The sequence below is a fragment of the Labrus bergylta genome, chromosome 15, assembly GCF_963930695.1.
Source record: "Labrus bergylta chromosome 15, fLabBer1.1, whole genome shotgun sequence".
Taxonomy (NCBI): Eukaryota; Metazoa; Chordata; class Actinopteri; order Labriformes; family Labridae; genus Labrus; species Labrus bergylta.
In genome coordinates, this window is record NC_089209.1 from 3,130,172 (window position 1) to 3,157,795 (window position 27,624).

Here is a 27,624-nt window from a genome sequence, read left to right on the forward strand (position 1 = left end):
ATCACTAGCATTAGCATGCTAACGCAACAATGCAGCGCGAGTTGTTTTGGTTTCATGCTGGTGCTAAAGGGCGACATCTGCTGGATCAAAACATCACATATAAAGCCTTTAACTTTGGTTTGTGACCCTTTACAATATTGCTTGGAAATCATCTTTAATTTGAGAGTTTCCAGACTTGTTGCATTTGAGGTTTAACAGTCACGTGATTGGCCCAGAGCGTTGAGGGAAAGAAGAGTTTAGGGAAAGTCGCTGCAGCCATTGAACACTCTGCGGAGATGCAGCACAGGCTTTTCAATTTTCTGTCTCTTCAAATTGTTGCATATTTACATCACCTGACAACCACAGAAGAAACTGAGAGTTTGGGGCTCTTGTGACCCTTGTGCAGAAAACCAAACGGTCCTTTTATCCTGCAAAAAAAAAAACAGAATTCTGAGTATTGTGCAGGACGCTGGTGGTCATTTTGTCTCCTGCTCACCTCTCAGGTACGACAGCTGTCAGCAGGGTGCACAGGGGGAGCCCCGCTCTCTTGAGCGCAGCTACTCCGACATGGTGAACCTGATGAAGCTGGAGGAGCAGCTGAGCCCGGCGTCCCGCGGCTACCCGACCAGCTGCAGCCAGGAGGGTGACGAGGACACCACGTCGGTGGCGTCCGACCGCTCAGACGAGACCTTCGACATGGCCAAGGGGAATCTGTCGCTGCTGGAGAAGGCCATCGCTCTGGAGTCAGAGAGGGCGAAGGTCATGAGGGACCGGATGGCCTCGGAGCACACGTTCCCTCGCCGGGATCACCACCACCATCACCACCGCGGCCACGGCGAGCACAGCCCGAGGCTGAGCAGCTCCGCAGAGGAACGCAAGTCCAGGATGCACCACGACGGGTTGAAGAGGGCGTACTACCCTAAAGGTAAGCCGCAGGAAAAAACCTACACACACACTGACCCGCGCTGTGTCAGTATCGATCTGTGCTCAGCAAAGTTGTGAGGTTGTGAAGTCTCCTTATCGGTTCTTTATGGAAAATGAACGACTTGTGAGCGGTATAGCACAAACTAAATATTGTGTCAGACACATCGAGTGTTTACAACTTTAATATTTTCTGTTTTTTTTTTAGCTTCCCACTTTAACAAAACATCTGAAATGAGAGTTTTTCCCACTTTTGTTCTTCATCCAAGTGATTTTTTATGCTCAGATATTTTCACCTCTAGGAAGCAGGAAGTGTTGTCTGAGAGGTATTTTTCATGCCAGGGCTATTTTCATCCCCGACTCGACTTCTTAAGATAACCATTCAGGCTGTGTGTAGCTTTGCATCATTGAAACAACAACACTGTCCACAGCGACTGAACCAACACTGCAAAAACACAAACATCTTACCAAGTGTATCTCGATTCACTTATTATAAGACACATTCAACCAACAAGTCCAGACAAACATCTTCTTCTTCAAAAAAGCAAAACATCAGGACTGTGTTGATCGTAATGAGTAAAAAATATCTGCCAATGCAGAGAGCCGATTTTCAAATGAGATGTGCAAACTAATTTAGATGATACATCTCATTTTAAGACTTTTTAAAATTAAAAAGTAGAGGAATACACTCACTAAGATTTTACTTTTTGCAGTATAGTTTTGTAATAAAACTCAAATTAATAACCTTGGCTTTAATTTACTTCAATCTATAAAATGACCCGCCTGTAACTCGCGCTGAGCTAAGATATGAAAGACTATTGAATTTTGAATTTACAACAAAAATTATATTTCACAACGTAAAACAGGACAGCATTAAATTTGAACTGTTATGTTAATCTCCATTTTAAAACTCACATATAGTCTGACAATTCTGGATGCCCAAACTATACTTATACTACTACTATAAAGTTTCAGATCATGAGGTAAATGTATGTTGGAGTAAGTCTGCAGAGGGCGCTATAGACGGCTTGTTCTGTAAATCACGTGATAAGTCCAAGAATTTCAAGAAACAGCTTCAAGTTTCTGTTAGCCGTTTAAGCTCAGCTGTCATCACGTCTTTGTACCTTCATACTGATTCTGTTATGGGGTAATGTTGGTGTCCCAGTGTGTGAATTCACATTGCGTTTCAGCGTTGCACAGGGCGAGCTCCACATAAACATACAGGCAGATATGCACACACACACACAGCGCGGTGCTCCTTACCGCCTCGCCTCTGGAACGCCTCTGTTAGTATCTCTGAAGATGTTACAGAGGTGGGAATACGTCTTCCCACCATCTGCAACATTCAGATTAAAGGACAAATGTCACAGGCACGTTCATATCGCGGCTTGAATCTGCTGTCTGAACAGGCACTGCAGAGCAGCCCTCCCCTGGCAGCCCTGCAGCGTTCTGCCCCCCCCACAAGTCTTCCTGAAACTTTTACACAGCAAAAAAAAAGATAATGAACTGTTACAAGTAAAACATTTACAGAAGTCACAATATGAAGTTAAATCAATAAAGTGAAGTTAAATCAATAAAATGAATGTTTTATTCTCTTCAACAAGTATTACAGATTCGAGCCGTTTCTTCAAATGTGTCATCTGATGATGTTTTTTTCACCACTTTCTGCCAGCTTTACATCACCTCTCTGCCTCACATTTGACCTGAATCAGCTTTAACCTCCAAAAACCCGACCCCCAGGTCAGCAGGGAGGAGGTTTAAATCCTGTCTGCCTGACTTATCCTAACCCTCAACATTTCAGCAGCCGGAGGCTAAAAAGCGCTGCAGCAGCAGAAAGAAACACAAAACTACTTCAACTTTAACAGTCCGTCTTTCCCTCCCAGGTTGGAACATTTCTGTGCACATCGTTGGGTTGAATGAGTTTTTCGGACATATCGGCTCTTAAAACATGTTTAAAATCCTGATGTGTTATTTCAGAGATGCTCTCTCCGTGTCCACAGCTGAGATAATGGCGTCTCATTTTCTGCATTCAGGACCAGCACAGTTTTTTTTTTTTCTGCAGAAGCATGGTTTTTCCACTGACAGCAGCTTATGTTGTTAAAATAGGCCGGTGTGGGAACATCAGACGGCCGGCTTGTCAGGCATGAGTAATGGCAATCTGCACGGCCTGTTAGGAGAGCAAATCCATCTGTGGGACGCTTTCTGCGCGGCCTACTTCTCTCCAGCTCCGCTCAGAAAACAACCCCCGACCAACGCCACAGAGAGAGGGAGTCATCAGACACACAGCAGACTCACATCACCTTCATTAGTGCGGAGGGTGCATTCAGGAGTAAACAGGAACGTTTTTTATTATGATCGAGAGTCTCAACGTAGACGGCAAAGTCAGGCCGATGCCAGGTGTAAATGTCAGATCTAAGAGCTTTTAACTGGAGCTGATTCTCCGCTCGGCCCGTCTAAAGAGAGAGAGAGGCTTTAATGTCATCCATGGTTGTTTTCCAGTAATGTAGAAGAGCGTTCTGCTATTTGCCGTTGGAAGCTTTGATGCTTTATTGTTTCTTGATCAAGCAAGACCTATTTGACTTGCTAAACAAATCTGCTTGGCAGGGATGAAGAGCTAGGCTACCGGCCCAGTGTGGCGCCATGTGTGGTTCCACAGCCGATGACATTTGGTGACAACCATCAGTGTCCACGCTCTGCCACTGGTTTTCCTGTCCACAAAACCCCCACCTCCCTCTCATCTTCTCTTGTCTCTTCTCTCTTGTTCTTTCCAGACTCTTCCAGGGGAGATAAGAAGGAGAGTAAGTGTCCGACGCCGGGTTGTGACGGGACTGGGCATGTTACGGGTCTATACCCGCACCATCGCAGTCTGTCCGGGTGTCCTCACAAAGACAGAGTCCCTCCTGAGAGTAGGTCCCACTGCCTGGTGACATGCTGCACAGTTTTAAAAGCAGTCTGACAAGTCATTTAAGATAGCGTAGCACTAATATTATCCACCTTCAAATCCCAATTGGTAACTGACTTGAACCATTAAGGTCAGCTGAGAAAATGAGGCCACGTTTACACGAGAACGATCCTCTGAAAACGGGATTCTGACAACAAAGTTTTGATGCACATAGATCTGCAAAAACAACTTAAAATGCTGTAGTATACATGCCAGACCAGTAGATGGTGGTGTGAGTTTCATTTGAATCAACATGCACATGCACACATACTCGTTCTAGAGCGGTGAGGTGTAAACATACAAAAATCGCCAACATAAACGAGGAGGTGGGGTCGCTTCTCCAAGTGACCCTAAACTGCAAAGATATTACATTTCTAGAGAATGTCCACTGGGATTCAAGCCCAGACGTTAGTTTCCCATACAGGACTCTGGAGTCAGCCATTGTTTTTGTAGTTTTTGTAGTTTGTAGTTTATTTTTTTCCCCCAATTTAGACAGCGACAGAAACTGTGCCGTTTGAAAAGTTTGCACTCTGGAACCAGAGTTTATAAAAATCTGCATTTTCAGGCACGTTGTCGTCCGAACGAACAGCCGAAGCTCAACCAAAGGTTTCTGTTTTCACCTGAAATCGTTGTTGTTTAAACGTGGCCTTAAGTTAGCTTATGCTACCACCAGTTAGCTTACAAGAGCCATGGTGATGCAACAATGTCATGCCAACGAAATAGCTTTTTAGCCTGCCTGGTGTGACAACAAGTCTAGCCACGGAGGTGACTACTCCTGTGTATTTTGGAATAATGCTCCCAAACAATTTCTGCTCGTCCAGGTGTAATTGTCTTAACATCAAAACCAAAAAAAAAATAGAATCAGAAAAGTATTTTACCAAGATGCTGGAAAGTTGCGTTGGTGCGCCAAATCTATGATTTTCACATTTAACCATCCCAAAAATGATTTACCAATGGTGGCTTCTTAGCCAAAAACGAGGCTTTATTATCGGTTTATAAAAATGTCCGACAACACGTCACGCAGGAAAAATCTAGTTCCCAATGCTTCAGATGTGCATAGTCAACAGACCAGCGAGGCTAATGCAGGAGCTAGCATCAAAGCTATCAGAATCAGATATCGGAGCGGACGCTGTGAAGTTACGGCCGACATTTCAAAAGTCCTCGATGAAAAATGTCAATAAGCAAAAACAGGATAATCATAACTTGCTGAAATAAAACAAATAATAAGGAACTCATTCAGACCTGAAATGACTTGTTCGATGGACTGTGCAGTTGTGAATCTTGAACGATGTGTTGCATGTCAGTTGTCCCAAATCATGCATCGTCCTGCACGACTTATTATCTTTGTTTTTATCGGAGGTCTTCTTAATGATTTGGTAAAAGCTACAGATGGAGCTGAGGATTTAATTGTGTGTTGGATAAGAGTTCAGTACAACAGCTAGCCTTAACCTGAAGTTTGAATTAAAGGAAGGAGACGGACATTAGGGAGCAAAGAGACTGGTTTTCATGACTGGAAAATCTCCAGCTCTCAACACAGGGTCGGGAGGTGAGTCGACGCCACATGCAGCATTTGTCACCACTAGTTCATTGCCGTCTGCTTGGTGAGTCAGGGCCTAAAAGGATTAAATGTAATATAAATCAAGTATCTCCTCTGAAAATAACTCTGTGAGTCATGACTGTCTACAATGGGTGTAACACCCGAGTCCCACTGTCTGTGATGTTTTCAGAGTTTTCAGAGTCCTATCTTCACTTTGTTTACATCGCCGGGACGGCCGGCTGACTCCTCCCCTCTTGTATAAAAGTTGTTTAATTGAGGGACTAGAGAAAAGAAGAATAACATACTGTACTCACTGCTTAACTGTGTTTCTAGATCACGCTCATTTCAGGTAAATTTACATGCAGTGTGAAGATACCAGCATAATAAAGATCGCTAGCATTAGCATGCTAACACAACAATGCAGCGCGAGTTGTTTTGGTTTCATGCTGGTGCTCAAGGGCGACATCTGCTGGATCAAAAAGACACAGCTTAAAACCATTCCTCATTTCCCTTCATGAAAACCAGTCCAAAGTAATTCTCACAACAGAAAAGACAAGAAGAAGAAGAAGAAGAGGAACCGTCATGCTTGCTGTCGTTCCAAACCACACACTTTGAATCCTGGTGGTTGTAAGGAGAATTACAGGCAAAGTGTTATTTGCTGCAGAACAATCGCAAAATCGAAAAAGCTATGAAGAACTTTGAAGACAGATCTCTTCTGTCCTGTGCAAATCAACTCGTTATGTATCTGAAGAGACGAGTGGTTGTTACGCTGTCTTCATAGAACAAACACGCTTAAAGTCGGCCGTCTCATGTTTGCTCTGGAACAAAAAAGAGAAGTTTCTTTTTTTTGGTCTGTGCTTGAATGTTTGCGTCCTCCTTTGCTTTCTTTTCTTTCGTCATCATCATCACACCTGCCTGGCGTCTGGTTTTCGGTATCTGTGCTGCTGATGTAACATGAAGAGCATGAAAAACAATCGAGTGCTTTCACCTGCTTGGCTGCAAAAAACGTACAAAAAGGACGTGCATGAGAAAAAACCTGCAAACATCGGAACATGCTTTAGTCACACACACACACACACACACACACTACAGTCAAACAACATTAAAAGGAGAGGTTTTAAAGGTTTATTTTTGGGGCTTTTATGCCTTTATTTTAGAGATAAGACAGCGGATAGAGTCGGAAATCATGGAGAAAGAGAGAGGAATGATGTACGGGAAATTAGCCACAGGTCAGATTCAAACCCAGTGTAGCTGTAGTTTAAACATCTTTAAAATGAAAGTACAACCTTTAACAAATTAAACCTCACTGTAGGAAGATAAATAACATAGACAAAGTGCTTTTTCATACTTTAACGCTAACTTATTATTTTTTTTATACTCAATTCTTCTCATGCAAATGTGTTCCCTCGTCAGCTCGCACGTTGTTCCTGCACCATCTGCAGAGTCATTGGCCGATCTTAACAATGCATGACAAAACTTTTTGCTTCCAGTATGTTCTCGTCTCATGAAATTTCATGAAACGAGCGCGCTGATCAAAATGCAAATGAGACTTGTGTTTCCCCAGCAGGAAAGGATTACACGGAGCAGACATGACTAGAAACACAGAGTTCTTTGTGATGGCATGATGCCTTACTTTGAAACTTAAGTCATTTTTTGTTGTTGCAACCTACGACTCAAAACTTTCCTACCGGGAGGGTAGGAGGGTCTTCTCCTGAAATGACCCTCAAACTTTTAGAGCTGCTTAATAGGATGATATACGGTGTTTTGTTGCTGTTTCTTCTTCCTGCTTTTCACACATAATCCTTTCACGCTGGACATTATCGTAGCACTGACTTGTTGCAGTGGTCATTACTTTCTCTTTTTCTGAAATGAAGTGGCCCATATCACTGTCAATCTATCGTGCAACTTTGTGCATCTTTTGCATGCCTAACCGCCGTAGCTGGTAACTCTCCTGTCTGCTCCTAACCCTCGCTGTCTTTCTCACCTTTTCCTGTCTGTCAAAGTCCTTGCCATGTATGAAAATGTTTTAAAGTGCCCCACTCCTGGCTGCTCTGGACGGGGTCATGTCAATAGCAACAGGAACTCGCACCGCAGGTGAGTGAGCGTGCGTCAGCCGGGGGCCGCTAACAGCAGCATGAACCTGGAATCATTCACAGCACAAATACTGTTTCTGACATTCTTTTATTGATGGGAGGAGTTTAGATCAACTTTTTTAAGCTGCATTCTCCTGTAAAGGAATTTTCTGATCTACTGTCACGTCTTCAGGCGCAGAACAACACTTTTGCGTCCTCATATTTGCATGAATTACTCCCAGCTTTACATGTTGATGATGCAGAAGATGACATCGTCATCATAATCCCCATCGGACAAAATATGAGTTTTTCTATTGAGTGTCTTATAACAAGGGTCAAGTCCCAAGTCTAAATAAGACATTTTAAAGGGGACATATTCTGAAAAATCCACTTGGACAGTGTTTCTGAACATATATTTGGGTAACCTGAGAGTCTACTGACCCACAAAATGTGAAATAAATCCATCCAGTCCTTTGTTTGTGGTCTGCATAAATCTTACAACACAGAGAAAAATGCTCTGTTTCAAATGTGCTCTCCTTGTGATGTCACAGTGGGATTCTGGTAAAAAAAAAAAAAAATCCCCTCCCCTCCCCTGGTATCTCCACCTATGGACTCCATCCCCAGACTAGTGCAAAACTTTTATTCTCGCTACAGAGGAGTGATGTCTACGGGGAAAACTCAGGGGGGGGCATTACATTTAAAGAGACACACACACCCAAACGGAGCGTTCTGAGAGAGCTGGTTTATACAGGGTCACAAACCTCCTCTGGTGCTTGATTCATGTTATATTTTGACCAAAGCACAGCACAGATGTTTCATTTAGACCACAGGGGACTGTTTGAAAAGATGGAGAAGGGGGATAATATGTCCTCTTTAAATTAAGTTGCGAGTCATTCAGACTGTTAGACAAAGCAACATTGGGACTTTTTCCTTTCAAAGCTTTCGAGAGTGCCAAAACATGACCCAAGCTGTAAGTCAAAGTTTGAGATGTCAAGTCCCAGTAGTCACCTTGTAATTTGCTTGTTGCACATCAACCCTCATATTTGAGGTCTTGGTCTCTAAGAGAGTCGTTGACCAACATTTTACAAAGGTGTATATGAGTCCTCGTAAGAAACGTTGCTGCACAGTCTTTTATCAAAATGTGTCTCTGATTCTGCTGATATCCTGCAAAAAACACTAGAACATCCCCAGGTTTAGACACATGGGAAAAAGAGGATTTAATTAAAATGTCGTCACATTTGAGCTGAAGGTGTGTCTGCATCACTTCAGCACTTCAGCTGTTTCACACACAGAGCTGAGCATCACATGTGGGGAAACACACACAAACACACGCACAAGCCTATTTTTGAATTATGTAACGTGATTAGGATTTGCACTCGTTTCCTCACACACGTCGAGCCTCAGACGTACACACTGCTTCATGCACACACAATCCTGCAGGAAAACACATTCACACTCACACACACACTCACAGCGAGACACTCACACTCACAATTAGCTCACAGACAGCAGCACACGTGCGCTGGCAGACAGAGAAGCACACACGCACACACACACACACACACACGCACACACTCGCTCAGACGTGGCTGCAGGGTGTGTTATGTAGCACAGCTCCTTTGGGAGACTGGGGGGAAAAAAAGCACCAGCAAGCTAGCTTAGCTACTGTTAGCTACCAGCTCACACAGCTTTCATGTGTGGCAGTCACCATGGAAACGCCTTCGAAGCTGCAGCCACAGCAGCAGCAGCCTCCATCGCCGCCGTGCTGATCTGTCACACACTCCTCTCATGCCTTCTACATCAGTCTGTGTGTTTCTAATAATGTCGCTCCCGCTGCGTTTAAGGTGATTAGGAGTTTCCCTGATTTCACAGACACTGGGAAAGGCTGTCTCAGTTCATTTGCTTCAGTTTACCCCAAAATTCACACCAGAAACACCTGGTCAGGGACTTCTAAAGTCTTCATAAACCACCTACCGTCCAATCAAAACTAGCTTTATTAAGATCCGATTCAAAGAGCGTGGCCAAAGTAAGGACTACATGTCTTCGCAGCAAAAATATCTTGAAATTATCGATCTGTTTGACAGACAAAAGACCAACATGTCCAACAGCCAAAAAACATGTTATTCAGTTTTAAATCGAGTCAAAACTTGTCTGGACAGTCACTCAAAACCATCAGTCAGGAAACCAGTAATGCAGTCTTCATAAAGTAGGCCATTTTGAATCCATAATTCATTCTGAACTTCTGTTACTGACAGCTGAACTGCTCTTTATTCAGAGCCAGATGCTATGTGTTTGGTGTGTGTGTGTGTGTGTGTGTGTGAAAAGTACAGTATGTAACCAGGTCGTGTGCTGTCTCCCCCTCCCTCCTCCTCCAGTCTGTCCGGCTGTCCCATCGCTGCTGCAGAGAAGATGGCGAAGGTCCACGAGAAGAGCCACACGACCGAGACCGGCATCAAGACCAATCAGACGTCAGATCGTGTCCTCAGGTACCGCCCTCTCTGATTGCAGAATCAGATCAGAGATTCAGTATTTTTTGTTTTAAGTTTTGCGTTCTGGCATGTTTCACTAACTCTCATTCTTACATATGTATTAGAGATTTAGAATCTTTATTATCGCCTTCATAGCTTTGGGTGTTGTGTTAAAACATGGACGCTAAATGGTGAACTGAAATCCTCACAATGGTGAATACACGTCATGTGTGCCATAAAGAGCTGGGGAAGCTTTGTAATGAAGAAAAACTTGAGCTTTTCTCTTTAAGAAAAGTTACACAAGCAAAGATAGTTTCAACATCTTTTCATTTTCATTTGTCTCTAAATCAAGGATGCAAAATGGTGCAGTGACTCATTAGCACGTATACCCGGTATATTTGCCTATTCTAGGTAGTCAGAAAGTCCGCCATGCACGCCTAACAGCTGTAAAATATCTGTAAGGAAATTTGAATGTTGCAAGATAATCCAAAATGGTCACAGATCAGGGAATCTTAAGGGGGGTTCTTAATGGTGCAGTGATAGAGGAGCTTCTTTTTCCACCTATAAGACTCCGCTCTGTGACACAATGTTATGGGAAATTAATTTTTTATTCCAAATGTGTGTATCCTTTGAATAAGGGATGCCAAATGGTGCACTGTCTTCAAAGTTAAGAGGCATTCTTAAACAGCCTTTGGCCATTATCTCCAGCCTTTTCGTATACACTGGGGATGCCAAATGGTGCACTAAAAGCACCAGAATCTTACCTTTTGGGGGATGTCCTGTAAGTTAAAAGGCTTTCTTTCAACCATTATTTCCAGCCTGTTCGGACACATTGGGGATGCAAAATGGCTGATATGCAAAATGCAGATTCATGGAAAAAGGGATGCCAAGTAGCCAGCAAATAACCAGCATACAAGGCCCAAAGTAACGGCTCTTCCTGGTTGTTTACAGAGCTGGGAACACGATTAGATGTGGTCTTTGAAGTAGCAACTGATTAAAGAAATGTAAACCTACTCGGGGGAAACACAAAAGTGCAGTTACCACCAAGAAGCCTCTCAGAAAGATCCCCCCAAGAAAGAGTGACTTTTCCTTGTTATGTCTCTAAAATCAAGGATTCCAAACAGTGTAGTGGATCTAAAGCACATTTTACAAGCTGTACGAACACATAAAAGTATACTTCCTGTTGCCTTTTTTTAACTGGCTTGTGATGCATTTCAAATGATGCTGCAAATATTATGAAACACTTTTTTATTTTCAGCAAAGGGATGCTGAATGGTGCAGTCCAAAACTGACCTCTTGTTCCTTTTGTCTTCTTCCAGGCCGATGTGTTTCGTCAAGCAGCTGGAGATCCCTCAGTACGGCTACAAAAACAACGTTCCCACCAGCACGCCGAGGTCCAACCTGGCTAAGGAGCTGGAAAAATACTCAAAGACCAGCTACGACTACAGCGGCTACGACGGCCAGCATGGCGGCTACGGAAAGAGAGGCCCGACAACCAAGTCCCACCACGGACGAGACACGTCACCCAAGGGATATGATGGTAAAATTATGACCTTTGTTCTAGAAGGAGGTGTGATTTTCTTGTTTACAGACATTTATTGCTTCTATTATGGGGCTCACTGATGGAAATAATAATTATGTCACAGAGTATCAAGTACATTGGAATTTCAACAAGTAGGAAGTCAGATCACTTGAAAAACATCCATCCATCCATCCGTCCATGCTCCTCACTTTTATCTCTAAGCTCAGACACCCCTCAGACGAAACTCATATCGGCCACTTGTATCTACAATCTCGTTTTTTTGGTCACTACCCAAAGCTTGTGAAAATAGGGGAGGGTTGGGATGGCGAGCGGTAAATCGAGAGCTTTGCCTTAGCTCCCTCTCCACCACGACGGTGCGGCACAACGCCTGCATTACTCCCAATCCTGAACCAGTCAGTCTTGCGATCCACCAGAATATGATTAGTTATGTCCTTCCTGTATGTTTTCTCATTGACCCACAATTCCTTTAACTGTTTCAAACTTTAAAAAAACATTTAAATGACTTGCATTTAATCATTAGCACGTCTGGCAATTGTATTTTTTATTCCAAATTTGTGTATCGCTTGAATAAGGGATGCCAAATGGCGCACTGAAAGCACCAGAATCTGACCTTTTGGGGGATGTCCTGTAAGTTAAAAGGCTTTCTTAAACATCTTTCAGCCATTATTTCCAGCCTGTTTGGACACAGTGGGGATGCAAAATGGTTGATATGAAAAATGGAGATTCCTTCAACTGTGGCAAACTTTTAAAAACATTTAAATGACAAAAAACAGGTGAATGAAAACAGACATCCTGCTACTCATTTGTCTTTTTAAGGATATAAACGTGCAAGAAAAAGCCTCTATAGGGGACTTGTGTTCATTACCCTATTCTAGGCAGAACATTTTGTGCTTGACGATAAAAGCTCCACAACACACACACACACACACACACACACACACACACACTCACACATGCTCAGTATACTCAGTGTATTCTCTTTGTTAGAGAGCTGAAAAGCGCCGGTGTTTTCCGCCTCTCCACATGGCTAGAGTGAGAGCCGAGCAGAGTTATGGAAATGCCAAAGCTAAGAGCCTGCCTCCTCTGAGCGGAGGACGGAGGGGATGGAGAGAGGGAGGGAGGGGAGGAGGTGCAGATGGAGGGATTGTGAAAACCGGAGAGAGATAATGGAGGCGAGCCCTGCTTCTTTGGCTGGGAGCCATTAGTGAGACGCAGGCAAGAGGGAGGTTTTTTAGACGAGGTGTCTGCGCTCCCCTTCATCACGACTCCCTCCCTCCGTCAGCTTCACTGCCGAGTCTTGATTCAACCACCACAGCAGCAGCAGCAGCACCCAATCATTACCACTTTCTCCCCCCTCTCATTGTCCATGCTCTTCCCTCTCTTTTTTATTCTCTTATTTTTTGCTTCGACTCTTTTTGTCTCCTTTTGTTTTTTTTGTTTTTTTTCTCGTTCAAAATCTCATGAAAAGACCAGATCCTGCAGTGTTTTTAGTCGGAGTATAATCTCCTCTGCTCTGTATGCCGTTCACCGTATTGATACAAGCGGCCAAGTTTCTGACGTAATGCTCAGTGCAGGGGCTCAAATGCTTCAAGCAAAACGATAACAGGCTTCTTCTTTGTTCCAAACGAAATCAATGAATGAAATGAAATGAAAGGATTTATTTTTACTTTCCTACTTTGGGATTCATCATCACCAAAACAACATATTTGATAGCGGCAGTGGCTCAGTTGGTAGAGTTGGTCGCTACATGTCCGATGTGTCCTCGGGTAAAACACTTAACCCCAAGTTGCTCCCACTGCTTGGTTGGTGGTGTATGAATGGTATTAGTTACTTCTGATGGACACAGCAGCCTCTACCATCAGTGGTCAGAAGACTAGAAAAGTCCATTAGCTACCACTAACATGGGGGACGCCGGAAGCCTAGTGGTTGGTGCGTGCGCCCCAACGTATAGAGGCTGTGGTCCTTCAGGTGTCCAGGATCAAATCAGACCTGTGGCTCCTTCCCCACATGTTGTTCCCCACTCTCTCTCTCGATCCCTGATTTACAACTCTGTCCACTCTGCTGTCTCTACATAAAGATATGGAAAGCCCCAAAATCAGCTTCCACGAGCATTAACATTTCTAAAGCTAAAAGCTGTGCCTCTCCCAATGTGCCTTTGAATACAATCAATTCTTATATTAGCTAAGAAGTGGCTAATAGCTTCCAGGAAACCTTAGCATATAGCTACTCCCCTGGCTACATCACTGTAAACTACAAATCTAGGCCTCTCCTTTTTATCTCCTTTTAGAATATCAATGCTTATATAATCTATAAAACTGACTCAATTCTGATGTTACACTGGCTTTGACTCAAAGAGTAAAAATAGCTGAGATAGTGCCTTTTACTGTTGCTGTGTTTTTGTGCAGCCATTACAAAGAGCTGCTAACCAAACGACAAGCTGAGAGCTGAGGCGGGTTTTAAGCCTCCTGACAAACCGTTACATCGCACCCACCTGTCAATCAGGTCAGCTACGCGCCTAGTTATGGATAACACGTATCGTTCAGAAAATCAAAACAGAGCCGTTTAAAAATATTCACCCCCTGCACAGTATTTAGTTTTTTGTATCAGACTTTTTTTGCCTGTGGTGTGTATGTGACTTCCGGTGTTCCTGCAGCCAGCCTCTAGTGGACACTCGGCGAACTGCAGGATTTGCAGGACATTGGCTTCATTTTTCAACATCAGAGGTTACCGCTTGATATCTATAAGTGGCATTGTCACCGTCGTCTTTTGACATATATCCTCAAATATGTCATTTGAATACAAAGTTAAGAAGTTCCTAAAGTAGCTGCCCCCCCCCCCGCAGGTTTTTAAAAACTGAGTAATTCATAATTAGTGCTTAGACTTTTTGGGGTATCAGGATGGTGTGTGTGTGTGTGTATGTGTGTGTGTGTGTGTATGCGTGTGTGTGTGATTAGGTCAGAATAAACGTGTCGTGTGTTCTTGGTGTATAAAGGAATATGTCACCCAGTGAGACGGCCAGACTCAATGATGTGTTGTTAATAGTTTTTAAAACAACAATGGCTCTCTGGGGCTCAGACTCAGATGATAACTCAGGCTTTGCAGACAGTATTTGTTCATTGGCTTGATTAATTGATGTTTTTTTGTGTTAATTCAGAAAGTCCCCACTCTTCCACTTTCTATCACTCCTCGTCAGACTGTCTGGTTTTTGCTTATTTTAAAAGCAACCAAACTTCTTTTTTTTTTTTGATCCTCCATAACAATCCATCTGCTGCTCAGTTTGGCCGAACGCCAGCATCAATCTAATAAATCAAACACGCTTATGTGTGTGTGTGTGTGTGTGTGTGTGTGTGTGTGTGTGTGTGTGTGTGTGTGTGTGTGTACCTCCCCACAGCCAAGCGCTACTGTAAGACGTCGAGCCCGGCCAGCAGCACGACCAGCAGCTACGCTCCCAGCAGCAGCAGCAGCCTGAGCTGTGGAGGAGGAGGCGGAGGAGGGGGAGGAGGCGGGGGTGGGGGAGGAGGAGGAGGAGGAGGGGGGAGCAGCGCCAGCAGCACCTGCAGTAAGAGCAGCTTCGACTACACCCACGACATGGAGGCGGCGCACATGGCTGCCACGGCCATCCTGAACCTGTCGACGAGGTGCAGGGAGCTCCCACACGCTCTGGGAGGGAAACCCCAGGACCTGCTGACACAGGTAGACTGACGCACCAACACGGCAACACCTGCTTTTAGACACGTTGTACACTAAATGGTAGGAGGGAAGAAAGAGTGCACTATTTATCATGCCTTTCTATGGATTTGTAAAGGATATACTGTACATAACTTATAGTTCTAAGGTCATGTTCAGTCTCTTTTTGTGGTGTCGATCTTCCTCCTGGATGGATGATGGATAGAAATACAGTTAATAAAACACAACAAGTGAGCTATTATTTGGTGCTGAGGACTTGTATTTGGAGCTCTCTGCAAGGGCTTGGGTGTGTGAAGTTTCTTGTTCTAAATCCACTCTGATCCTGTATTTGATCATGTCTATAAACCCCTCTATTTCAGCCCTGCTCAGAACAGGCTGTTTCTGTGTCTGTAACTTTAAATATGTAAATGAGCTGTGTCTGACCACGCCCCCTCTCTGGAAGGGCTTGGGTGTACTCGGTCTTTCTTGCTCCATGTCCTATTGTTTACGGTGAGAAGGCAGACTCAGAGGGCAGAACAAACACCTAGCTGTGGGAGTGTCACCCACCTGGGGGAGGGGCTACTGCTCTTTGTGATGTCATGAAGGGAAAATCTCCAAACGGCCTGTTTGAGCACACATTTTCTGAAAAGTGGTGCAGGGAGAAGACGGAGAGGATGGATTTTTCTTATCATTTGTAGACAGACTAGAGACACATGTTAGAGTTAGAGAAACATGTTCAGGAGTATATAATATGTGACCTTTAATATAAGTTATAATAAATTGTACCCATCTAGGCAACTCTTGAGATCTGGGAACATTATGAACATTCATGACAGACAGTCAGAAAACGTTCAAATCCAAAGAGAAAAGTTCAAAGTTAAAGGAGCCTCTCTGTTTGAAACATTGGTCACAGTTTGTTGAATAACTAACCCTAACCTCTGAATCCAATGTGTGAGATAATGTGAATAAACTACTTTTTTTCCATGTTTCCAGATCTCAGCAGTCAACTTGGTGAGTACAAAATTATTATTACAAAAACAACATCACTGACACATAAAGCTGTGATAGATTAACCCTTTGCTGTATGGCTTCCTTCATGCTGGAAGTCGAGCTGGAGTCAATCTAAAAGTTTGACCCTTTTTCAAAAGCAGGCAGCAGGCGAGACAGATAGTGATGTGATAGTTGATAGCAAAGACGTTTTAGTGACGGTACAGAGAAGAGTCAAGCGCCTGGAGGATGACATCTTATCAACCTGTGTTACAAATATCATACATGTAGTTTGTCATATCTGCTGCATCCCTACACCTGTTAATCTTTCCCTGACCGTCACTAACCATCAGAGTCCTGTGGGTGACATGGACGACAGCGGTGGGGTGGATGTTAACGGTCAGCCCGGGGGTCCGGAGGGCAGCGGGACGGTGTTGACCCCTCTGCAGCCGATGTCGCCCCAGCGTCAGGCTCTGCTCAGCAGCCGCTGCTACCAGCTGAGCGACACAGACTGCTGGGACCTGCCCGTCGATTACACCAAGATCAAACGCCTGGGGGACGAGCAGGACCACAAAGAGGTACCTGGAAGGTCTACGTCTCTTTTTACAGTTTGCATTCAACACACAACAGACCTCACTCAGTTTAACTCTCACTCTCAAGCAAACTTAAAATAAAAAAGGATGACGTCGAGGCTGGCGAGGACTCATGGGAGTCATTCAGAGTTTACATGCATTAGTTTTGATCAGAAGTCATGCAGACTGTCAGAACATTTAAACCTAAAGTGCCTCAGCAGTTTGCAGATTTACACCAAGTGGTAACCTCTGGTGTTGAAAAATGAAGCCAATGCGTAAGTGCAGTTCCTCAAGTGTCCACTAGAGGCTGGCTCCAGGAACACTGGAAGTCACATACACACCACAAGTGAAAAAGAGGTTTTTACAGCATTAATAAACATGTTTACAGCCTGGTACAAAAAAACAAATATGTCTGATTAGTTCTTGTCTTCATGGGAACACACTGTACGAGGTTGATTTTTTTTTACAACGGCTATATTTTAATTTTGAAAACAGCTGACATGATTGACAGGTGGGTGCGATGTAACAGTTCATCAAGAGGTTTAAAACCCACCTCAGCTCCAGCTCTCAGCCTGTCGTTAGGTTGACTGAAAGTTAGGCTGAGACAGGATTTCCAGCATGGCGGCTGCTGCAGATGAGCTTCCAGCGCCCCCTGCAGGAACAGATGGCTGACAACACTCAAGCTTCAAACATTCATATTTACAGTCTGTGATTTACACTGACAAACAGGAGGCAATCTCTGGAGGTCATACCAGGTCAAAGTGTCCAAAAGTTCAGCAACATGCAGGCGGAGGCAGAGCGAAATCCTTTAATGCCACCTTCAACATCTCATTTAGGAATAAAAACATTTAATAAGTCACATGAAAAGGCAGAGCTTAATCACATCTGAATGTTTATCAAGCTCCACACTCTCATTAGGAGTTTAAAAACACCTCATTTGATATTTCCTCACTGTGTCCCCTAATTAACTCAACTCAGGATAATTGGAAGCATGAAATTGAGAGATTTAAGGAACCCTGAGTTCATATTTAAGTTTTTTTTTTAAAACTCAGATTAAGATGTGGTTAAGAGTTTAGAAGCCGTTCAGAGGGATGTTGTCCGCTCGTGCACCGCAGAGAAGAAGCAGCGTAGTGAAGTTGTGGACTTGTTTTTGCGAGGGCGTACGACTGGTTGCCTGCACGCATAAATTTTGCATCACTTTGCATACTTAAAAAGGCAGATTTGTGAATTTGGTACGCGCCGTGTGTGTGTGTGTGTGTGTGTGTGTGTGTGTGTGTGTGTGTGTGTGTGTGTGTGTGTGTTGTACATATTTACCTTCTAAAACAGAAGGCATCAAAACAAATGTACAGAATAACGGAGCTCTGCCAAAGTTGTGACTCACGGCTCAGATCAGATATTCAGCCTCCAGCTGCTAAATAATAAAGATCAGTGCAAAGAGAAGAAATGAGACCGATTCTGCAGTGACATGCACTCTTTGTTTTTCATTCTGATTTCTGGAAAGGTGTAAAATACCTCTCTGCAGTGGACTTTACCTGCATTCACTTTAAACCTTTTTATTTGTTTTTATGGAGCACTTCCTCCTCTCTTTGGGGCTGGTGCACACATGATGTTAGAATAAAAACTCTCGTCATTTGTCCCTCATAATTGATTTTAACACATTTATTATAATTAATTCTTAGCTGGGGCTTCACGGAGCCCCGTCCCCTCACAGCGAGGAGGTGTGATGTTCAAAAGTATAACATTAAATACTGTGCTGAGTTGTACTGTCAGGTAGGATGGCGTGCTCTGGTGACCACGCAGAAAATCATTCAAATGAGACTCACTTCTCACTCATCGTCATCATTTGCATATTAATCTGAAACGTTTTCAGAAGCACAGCGTCTCTTCAGCGGGACGCACTGCATCGTGGAAATGTTAGAGGAAGGGAGTGGACTCATTGCATTGTGGGAGTTTTTTAGGAGCAACACACAGTGAAAACATTGAAGTTCTCTTCATGTAAACAAGACTTTTAAGACGAAGACGCGGTCTAAAGTGCGTCACAAAGACATGAAATGAAGTTGATAACATGAGGTCAAGACAAAAATTAAATATGATAGAAAATAATACAAAAACAGACAAGTAAGGCCCAAAGGGAGACTTTCAAAATACTTCTTTTAAAATCCCTTTACCAAAATGAATGGTGATAAATAGTTATAACAAACAAAAACAAACACAAAAAGGAGGAATGTGCGTCATTTCCATTTGCAGTGCAGTAAATACAAAAGAGATTGATTACATCTGCACATCTGTTCTTTAATCTAAATCCTCCTAACTCACTCAGTGACGAAAAGACGTTCAAATGTTTCACTGACTTGTTGACAAACAACCAGACAAGAGGCAGAAAACGAGTGAAAAGTGAAGCAGTGTTTTTAGTTCTGATGTCTGCAGACATGACGGATGAACGCAGCGGAACAACTTCCCTTCAGAGGTTGAAACGCTGAAAAGAAAAAGTCGAGTTTGTTTAGCACGATTAAAAAACATCCTCAGCTGACCGAAGAGCTGTACAGACGAGGCGTAAAGACAACAACAGCAGCAAAGAAAGAAAGAAAGGGAACTATACAGTACTGTGCAAAAGTTTTAGGCAGGTGTGAAAAAATGCTGTAAACTAAGAATGCTTTCAAAAATATAAATAATGATTGTTTATTTTTATCAATTTACAAAATGCAAAGTGAGCGAACAAAAGAAAAATCTAAATCACGTCAATATTTGGTGTTACTACCCTTTGCCTTCAAACCAGCATCAATTCTTATAGGTACACTTACAAAAACTCAGGGATTTTGTAGGATAGTAGTCAGATGTATGATCAACCAATTATACCAAACAGGTGCTAATGCTCATCAATGTCACATGTAGGTTGAAACACAGTCATTAACTGAAACAGAAACAGTTGTGTAGGAGGCTTAAAACTGGGTGAGGAACAGCCAAACTCTGCTACCAAGGTGAGGTTGTGGAAGACAGTTTCATGTCAGGTCATACACTATGGCAAGACTGAGCACAGCAACAAGACACAAGGTAGTTATACCGCATCAGCAAGGTCTCTCCCACACAAATATTTCAAAGCAGACTGGTGTTTCAAGATGTGCTGTTCAAGCTCTTTTGAAAAAGCACAAAGAAACGGGCAACGTTGAGGATCGTAGACGCAGTGGTCGGCCAAGGAAACTTAGTGCAGCAGATGAAAAACACATCAAGCTTATTTCCCTTCGAAATCGGAAGATGTCCAGCAGTGCCATCAGCGCTGAACTGGCAGAAACCAGTGGGACCCAGGTACACCCATCTACTGTCCGGAGAAGTCTGGCCAGAAGTGGTCTTCATGGAAGAGTTGCAGCCAAAAAGCCATACGTCCGACATGGAAACAAGGCCAAGCGACTCAACTATGCACGAAAACAGAAAAATGGCAGCAGGTGCTCTGGACTGATGAGTCAATATTTGGCTGTAGCAGAAGGCAGTTTATTCGCTGAAGGGCTGGAGAGCGGTACAATAATGAGTGTCTGCAGGCAACAGTGAAGCATGGTGGAGGTTCCTTGCAAGTTTGGGGCTGCATTTCTGCAAATGGAGTTGGAGATTTGGTCAGGATTAATGGTATCCTCAATGCTGAGAAATACAGGCAGATACTTATCCATCATGCAATACCATCAGGGAGGCGTATAATTGGCCCCAAATTTATTCTGCAGCAGGACAACGACCCCAAACATACAGCCAAGGTCATAAAGAACTCTTCAGCGTAAAGAAGAACAAGAAGTCCTGGAAGTGATGGCATGGCCCCCACAGAGCCCTGATCTCAACATCATCGAGTGTGTCTGGGATTACATGAAGAGACAGAAGGATTTGAGGAAGCCTACATCCACAGACAATCTGTGGTTAGTTCTCCAAGATGTTTGGAACAACCTACCAGCCGAGTTCCTTCAAAACTGTGTGCAAGTGTACCTAGAAGAATTAATGCTGTCTTGAAGGCAAGACAAATAAGACCAAATATTGATTTAGATTTAGATTTCTCTTCTGTTCATTTACTGCATTTTGTTAATTGATGAAAATAAAACTATTAACACTTCCATTTTTGAAAGCATTCTTAGTTTACAGCATTTTTTCATACCTGCCTAAAACTTTTGCACAGTACTGTATATTTAGATTCAGATTTTTTTCAAAGGCCGGGGTAAAAAGCTTTGAATTGAATGAGTTAGCGCCGCTGATGATTCCACGGGCACGGTTGCCCCGAGGTTGCGCTGAGCTCGAGGGACGACATGGAGAGGCCGCTCAGAGGAGCTATATGTTTATCAAAAATCTCCCAGACATGTTGGACAGGCGGCTCTGAGTTCTGCAGAGACATTTCATCACTGAGAATCATTTCCATGTTGGAATCGATTTGTCAGTTTCACTGAAGTTTAAAACTTCCCTCTTGTTTTCTGTAAGTGACAGAGCACATGCAGTTCCTTTGCAGCAGACTCGGTGCGCCCCCGTGTGGTCAGAAGCAGCACCTGCATTCAGCTCTGTGGGTGAACGCTCCAGGAGAGCCGGAGCGTGCTGCATTAAGATGCTGAATTACTGCCCTGATACATAAGTAAAACATGATAGATCATCTGCACGCTTTAGAAGTCCTCACAGATCTGATATCACACAGAGCAGACCATGCAGCAAATTGCTACGTTTGCCTGGTTGGATTTAAGGCGCTGAAGTGAAAGGTTTTAATCAGGAGAGTAATTGCATTTGTTAATGAAGCACGACGTGGTGGAGGAGGAGGAGGAGGAGGAGGAGGAGAAGGAGGAGGAGGAGAAGGAGGAGGAGGAGGAGGAGGAGGCCGGGGCCCTGAGCTCGCCTGGCTGATGGGATTTTCTGCAGACAGTCCTGTGAACGGTTTGTGCTCCCCACTGAGGATGTGTGATGTGAGGACTGCAGAGCGGACTGCAGCACACACACACACACACACACACACACACACACACACACACACACACACACACACACACACACACACACACACACACACACACACACACACACACACAGCTCCTGTCTGCTTTGTCTGACTGCTGCAGAAACCTTTTTTTAAGCAATGCTGATTTGTTTTAGCAACCCATTATCATGAGTCTAATCGATCTCATTCTCCAGAGGGGTCATGCTGGGAGCAGCAGGAAGAGTCTAGACTCACCTCCTGCTGGTTTTACAGATGCTACACGGGAGAGGAATATAGGAAACTTAACGTAAAACAGCTTTATCCTCGTGGTTTTTTTCAGGTTTAGAATAACGTCTACATCATACTAATAACCTTAGATCTTACAAACTAGCTCAAAGTCATGAAATATTGCGTTGAGTTCAACCTTTAGTTTGTCTCAGATCAAGAAGAACTATAAAATCTTAAAACAAAGAATGGAGACATTAGCAGCGTATCATGTGTGAGTGTGTGATCATGGAGCCCATAGTGACGTGCTGTAGTCTGCTTATTTCTCGTCCTTACACCAGAGCGACGAGCTGGACCCCTTCCAGGAGCTGCTGGACGAGCAGCGCTACCCGACCGAGGTCTCCATGCCGAGCCCCAAACACCACAAGTACTCGCCGTGCAAGGAGGGCAAGAAGGAGCTCATCACGTAAGAGACGCTCGAAAAAACCTTCAACGACGCAACACTGACACAGAATGCAGTGATCAAAACACAGAGCAGATTTGACTTTAAAGGAAGAATGTGCCACATTTTACACAGAAATATATCAGATATCAAGTATATCTATGAGTCATGACTGTCTACAATGAGTGAGAAGCTCGAGTCCCGCTGGCTGTGTTGTTGTCAGAGCCGTGTTTACATGGACGGGACGGCCGGCTCCTCCCCTTGTGTATAAAAGCTGTTTTAGTCAAGAACTAGAGAGAAGAAGAAGAACATACTCACTGATTATTTGGATGTTAGTAAGAGTTTTTAGATCACGCTCATTCTGTGTCAGTTTACATGAAATGTGAAGCTACGAGCTAACTAAAGAGCGCTAACATTAGCATGCTAACACAACAATGCAGGACACAGGGGATTGCAACTCAATCTAAGAACAAATTTTCTCTGCTGCTTGCGCTTAATGGTGCTTAATTATGGAGCGTTCTAATTGATAATAACTCCTTCATGTGAACGTGAGTGGAGGGGGATTGGAGGTGTGTCTCTGGAGGAGAGCGGAGGCTTCAGCATGGAGGAGGCGTGGTCAAACAGCAGTTTGTTTTGGTTTCATGCTGGTGCTCAAGGGCGACATCTACAAAAAGTCACATATTCTTCCTTTAATTTACAACAATTTTAAAAACAAATCCATCAGTAAACGTAAGAGGATCAAATGAAGAGCCGTGCAGATTTAGAACAAAGGCGTGAAAACCAGAAGAATAAAAAATTACTCTTGTATGATGGGGTCTTAAAACACACAAAATGATCTTGAACAGTTTGACTGAATCGACTGATGCTCCCTTTGTGTCTGTTTCCCTCCTGCAGGTTGTCGAGCTGCCAGCTGGCCGACAAGAGCATCCGCGGGATGATGACGACCAACTCCCAAGAGCTCAAGTGAGTCTGCAGAGTCAGGATGGTTTTTGGCTGCAGGTAACACGACTAATAAAAAACAAAACAGGTCTGAGCAGATTGGAGAGGAGAACAAGTTCAAATGAGGGTCAAGTCCAAGATTAAAAACTACAAAACAGTGCTCTCAAAGCAGTCTTATACTAACACGTCTGTCCCTCAGGTGTCCGACCCCGGGCTGCGACGGATCTGGACACATCACAGGGAACTATGCCTCCCACAGGAGGTACAGTGACCACGCTCCTAAACCGACAACCATCTGCAGCCACACGAGACCCAAATCAAACTATGCAACACTTCATTTCATGTGTCTCTTAAAGTTTCTCTTCTGTCCTGCAGTCTGTCTGGTTGCCCTCGAGCCAAAAAGAGCGGCATCAAAATCCTGCACAGCAAAGAGGACAAAGACGACCAGGAGCCAATCAAGTAAGATTGAACTTTCATGTAACGCCTTTAAAGGTCACATGTTCTCCTCCTCTTCAGTGTAAATAAGTCTCAGAGCTCCTCAAAACATGTGTGTGAAGTTTCTTGTTCTAAATCCACTCTGATCCTGTATTTGATCATGTCTATAAACCCCTCTATTTCAGCCCTGCTCAGAACAGGCTGTTTCTGTGTCTGTACCTTTAAATATGTAAATGAGCTGTGTCTGACCACGCCCCCCTCTCTGGAAGGGGCTTGGGTGTACTCGGTGCTTTCTCGCTCCATGTCCTATTGTTTACGGTGAGAAGGCAGACTCAGAGGGCAGAACAAACACCTAGCTGTGGGAGTGTCACCCACCTGGGGGAGGGGCTACTGCCCTTTGTGATGTCATGAAGGGAAAATCTCCAAACGGCCTGTTTGAGCACACATTTTCTGAAAAGTGGAGCAGGCAGAAGACGGAGAGGACGGACTTTTCTCATCATTGGGGGGTTTGTAGACAGACTAGGGACATATAATAGTGTTAGGGGAACATGGGGAAGTGTAATTTGCACAATATGCGATCTTTAATTTAATCTGAGTATTTCTTCAGCGCTGGTTGTCAATTAATTTTCTACCTGTTGATGAAAATGTTGTGTCAGCAAAAATATTCAGTCACTGTTTTTAAAATGCAAATGTAGAAAAATGAGTTTCTATAACTTTTCTTAGACTGGATCCATATTAAGTGTAACCTAAATATAGAGCTCTAGGCAGGTCTGCTGAGGTAACGGCCCTGTGTCGATTCTCTTGACATATTCATACCCCCTCTCTGACTCTTGAACGCCGCCTGTCTAAGCTGACCTTTGTAACTTCAGGAAAGAATATTTTAAGAGAGGAGCCGTGGTCAGACCTCCACTTCAACCCACGCTCCCTGCAGGCCCGAGAGCAGCAAAGGTTAGCAGGAGTGAGCGGCTGACATTTTGTTAAAGCAGAGCCGTAATGTTAAGCCAATACGACCTTGTGAATAATCTAAAGTTCAGCCGGTGTCAGTCTGCGGCCAGCTGTTGTTGCCACCGCTGCTCCATCCGCCATCATCATTAACAGAAAAAATGATAATTAATCTTAACCTGAGCTCGGCTGGGGAACGAGCCTGACGACGCTCGGCTCATTTTAATCAGCTCAAATGTCACAGGGAAGGTCGTTAAGGGACACTGGGGGGGGGGGAGTTTAAGAGGTGTTATCTGCTGAGTTAGCAGTGTTCATCCTGCTCAGGGTTACAACACTGTGGCCTCGAGACACAGACCACAGAGGGGAGGACGGGGGAAGAAGCTGAGGTGTGTCTATGTGTCCTCCCTCCATCTATCAAAAGGGAATCTTGAGCAGAGGCGTGATGGATAAAATATAAAGATGTGCACCAGGGACCAACATGGTGGCTGAGTTGTAAAGGCCCTGACACACCAAGGACCTTTGTTTTGGCCGATTCAACATGTTGAATCGGCGTCGGTGAGAGGAATCTCTCTGATTAGCTGTTGGGAGGTTTCATTTCTCTCCAGCTCTCCTCTCAGGTTCAGTAAAGCCTCTTGAACATGTTGCTGTAGTATCCATGCTTTCACCCATTAGTGCGGTTTCTCCTTATTTGTCTTCTTCTTTTCTTTTTCTATTAAAAGACAAAGAGCTGACAACGCCAGCGCCATCTTCAACTTTTTATCAGACATTATTCTCCATTAGTAGACGACCTATAATACGAGTCGTGACGGTGTGAGAATGGTCTTTTCGTATCATAACAAACGGACTACTGCCCCCTGCTGGCATGGAGAGTTATTTCCTCTCATATTGTGTTCAAGGGCAACTTTTTAGCCAATACGTGAGGCGACGCCACAGGCATCCTTCGTCAACACTAGTTCTTTGCAGTCTGCTTGGTCTGTCTGCTTAGAGGTTACAAAAGACCTAAATCTGCAATTTTCCTCTTTAAAATTAATAACAGTATGAACGTCAAACATCTCTTAAGGGTTGTGGTTTGTCAAGTTTAGTATCTGAAAGCAACATGCATGACTTTCTTTGTGATAACATTTAGATTTTTCTTTGTCAAGTTGAATAAACATGGTCATTCATGTCAGAACTGCTGGGTTATGGAGTGTGTCGATGCTCCCTCTTTAACTACTACAGTGTGGGTTGAGATTGCTGGTACATGAAAAAGCAGACAGAGTGATACCTCTTTGTCTGCTGTTCCTCTCAGGTGTCCGGTGCCTGGCTGTGACGGACAGGGTCATGTGACGGGGAAGTACGCCTCCCACCGCAGTGCGTCGGGCTGCCCCCTGGCGGCGAAGAGGCAGAAGGACAGCTACGTCAACGGTTCGCAGTTTGTCTGGAAATCTGGAAAGACTGACGGGATGACCTGCCCGACCCCAGGCTGCGACGGCTCGGGACACGTCAGCGGGAGCTTCCTGACCCATCGGAGGTGGGCGTGGCTCTGTGTCACTCTGTTTCAACTCTATCAAAGTTTAATTTTTGCACGTTGAATTAAGTGTTTTGATTGTGATTTAAAGTAGGGCTGTCAGCGTTTACGCATTAAAAGCTATGTGATTAAGGTCAGAAATGAATGCATTTTGTCCCTTTAGACACACCGTAGATAAAGGTCACACTCAGTAAGGTGGGTGAAATGATAAAGTGACCTTACTATATGATCAGACATTAAGGAAGCCAGTATGTCCTCCTTCTAACTTTACATTCTGGTCTGAATGCTCTGGATTTGTTTGGACCAGAGAAGGTAGTCTAAAGTCTTTTAAGACACACCCCCACACACAGCCGTTTTGGACGCCCCTCGGTTTGCCAGATATGAGAGCAGTTATCAGGTCAACAGGTGTTGCAGCGATGGAAGCAGTCAAGAGAAGTGGTTCAGATAGAAGTGATTGTACCCGACCTAAAAAGCCTCTGCATGTTTCTAATAAGCTCCACAAGCAGAAACGTGCTCAAACTAGGATCAATATTGGAGATGCTTTTGAAAAATGGAGAGAGGTTAGAACACAGAAAGGTTTACAGACCCATGCAGAGCTGGATAAACACTGAAGCTTCAGAGTCCACCACATGGTGACCTGAGTGAGCATCGACTCTAAAGAGGAGGAGGGGGAGGGGGGGAGACAGCTCTCTACGATGTTTAGAATTTGGACTGCAGTACACATTTTCAACACTAGGTGTCAGAGTTACTGCTCCTTTTTGACTGTACAAAAGAAAGCATTAAAACTGTTTTGAATAATGACATCTCAAACATCAGATTATAATGTGATCAATCACGATTACCAAAGTAATTCTGTAATAATTGTGTTTAAAAAACAAAAGTCTTTGACAGCCCTAATTTAAAGATTTCCACAGCTTGTGTTTCAATTCTTTGCTAAAATATAATCATCTTGTAATGTGCTCAAAATTTCCAGCAGCGTTTATATCATGTGTGTGTTTGATTTCAGTCTCTCTGGGTGTCCTCGTGCCACCTCAGCTATGAAGAAGGCGAGGATGAGCAGCATGGACATGTTGACAATCAAGCAAAGAGCAAGCAAAGGTCAGAGCTGAAACCTCAAACCTTCAAAAAAACAGAAAATCACTTCTCTGAACCATAACCGAAAAATGATTTTTTTTTGTTTCAGGCATCGAAAATGATGAAGAAATCAAACAGCTGGATGAAGAAATCAAAGATTTGAACGAGTCCAACACTGAAGTGGAGTCAGACATGATCAAACTGAGGACACAAGTAAGACATTTGTGTTTACTGTTACAGATAAAAAATACTTTTTAGATGAGTGGGGGACGTCTCTGATTGGTAGACAATGAGTGAGGATTTAAATGTTTTGGCTTTAACATTTTTAAACACTGCTCCTGATCAGCCACTAGAAAAATGTGATTGCAGTAACCAGGTTCAACCTGTAGAGGGCAGTCACTAAACATATTTCTAACAATATGTGGAATTTAAAGAATACTTAATGCT

General features: G+C 43.8%; 1 protein-coding gene across 5 annotated transcripts in view; it reads left to right on the forward strand.

Annotated features, from left to right (window-relative positions):
* The window catches only part of myt1la (myelin transcription factor 1-like, a), a 79,604-nt gene that overhangs the window by 44,459 nt on the left and 7,521 nt on the right, over positions 1 to 27,624 (forward strand). For 2 of the 5 annotated variants that reach the window (XM_065963671.1, XM_065963673.1), the window contains exons 8-22: positions 483 to 904; positions 3,672 to 3,806; positions 7,382 to 7,472; positions 9,826 to 9,936; positions 11,238 to 11,458; positions 14,853 to 15,154; positions 16,121 to 16,138; positions 16,468 to 16,692; positions 22,153 to 22,304; positions 23,175 to 23,243; positions 23,419 to 23,481; positions 23,595 to 23,678; positions 25,885 to 26,112; positions 27,110 to 27,201; positions 27,287 to 27,390. In XM_065963671.1, coding sequence (XP_065819743.1) covers positions 483 to 904; positions 3,672 to 3,806; positions 7,382 to 7,472; positions 9,826 to 9,936; positions 11,238 to 11,458; positions 14,853 to 15,154; positions 16,121 to 16,138; positions 16,468 to 16,692; positions 22,153 to 22,304; positions 23,175 to 23,243; positions 23,419 to 23,481; positions 23,595 to 23,678; positions 25,885 to 26,112; positions 27,110 to 27,201; positions 27,287 to 27,390 — 2,317 coding nt within the window. The remainder of the gene's footprint in view (positions 1 to 482; positions 905 to 3,671; positions 3,807 to 7,381; positions 7,473 to 9,825; positions 9,937 to 11,237; positions 11,459 to 14,852; positions 15,155 to 16,120; positions 16,139 to 16,467; positions 16,693 to 22,152; positions 22,305 to 23,174; positions 23,244 to 23,418; positions 23,482 to 23,594; positions 23,679 to 25,884; positions 26,113 to 27,109; positions 27,202 to 27,286; positions 27,391 to 27,624) is intronic. The other 3 variants (XM_065963672.1, XM_065963674.1, XM_065963675.1) reach the window with 2 other exon arrangements.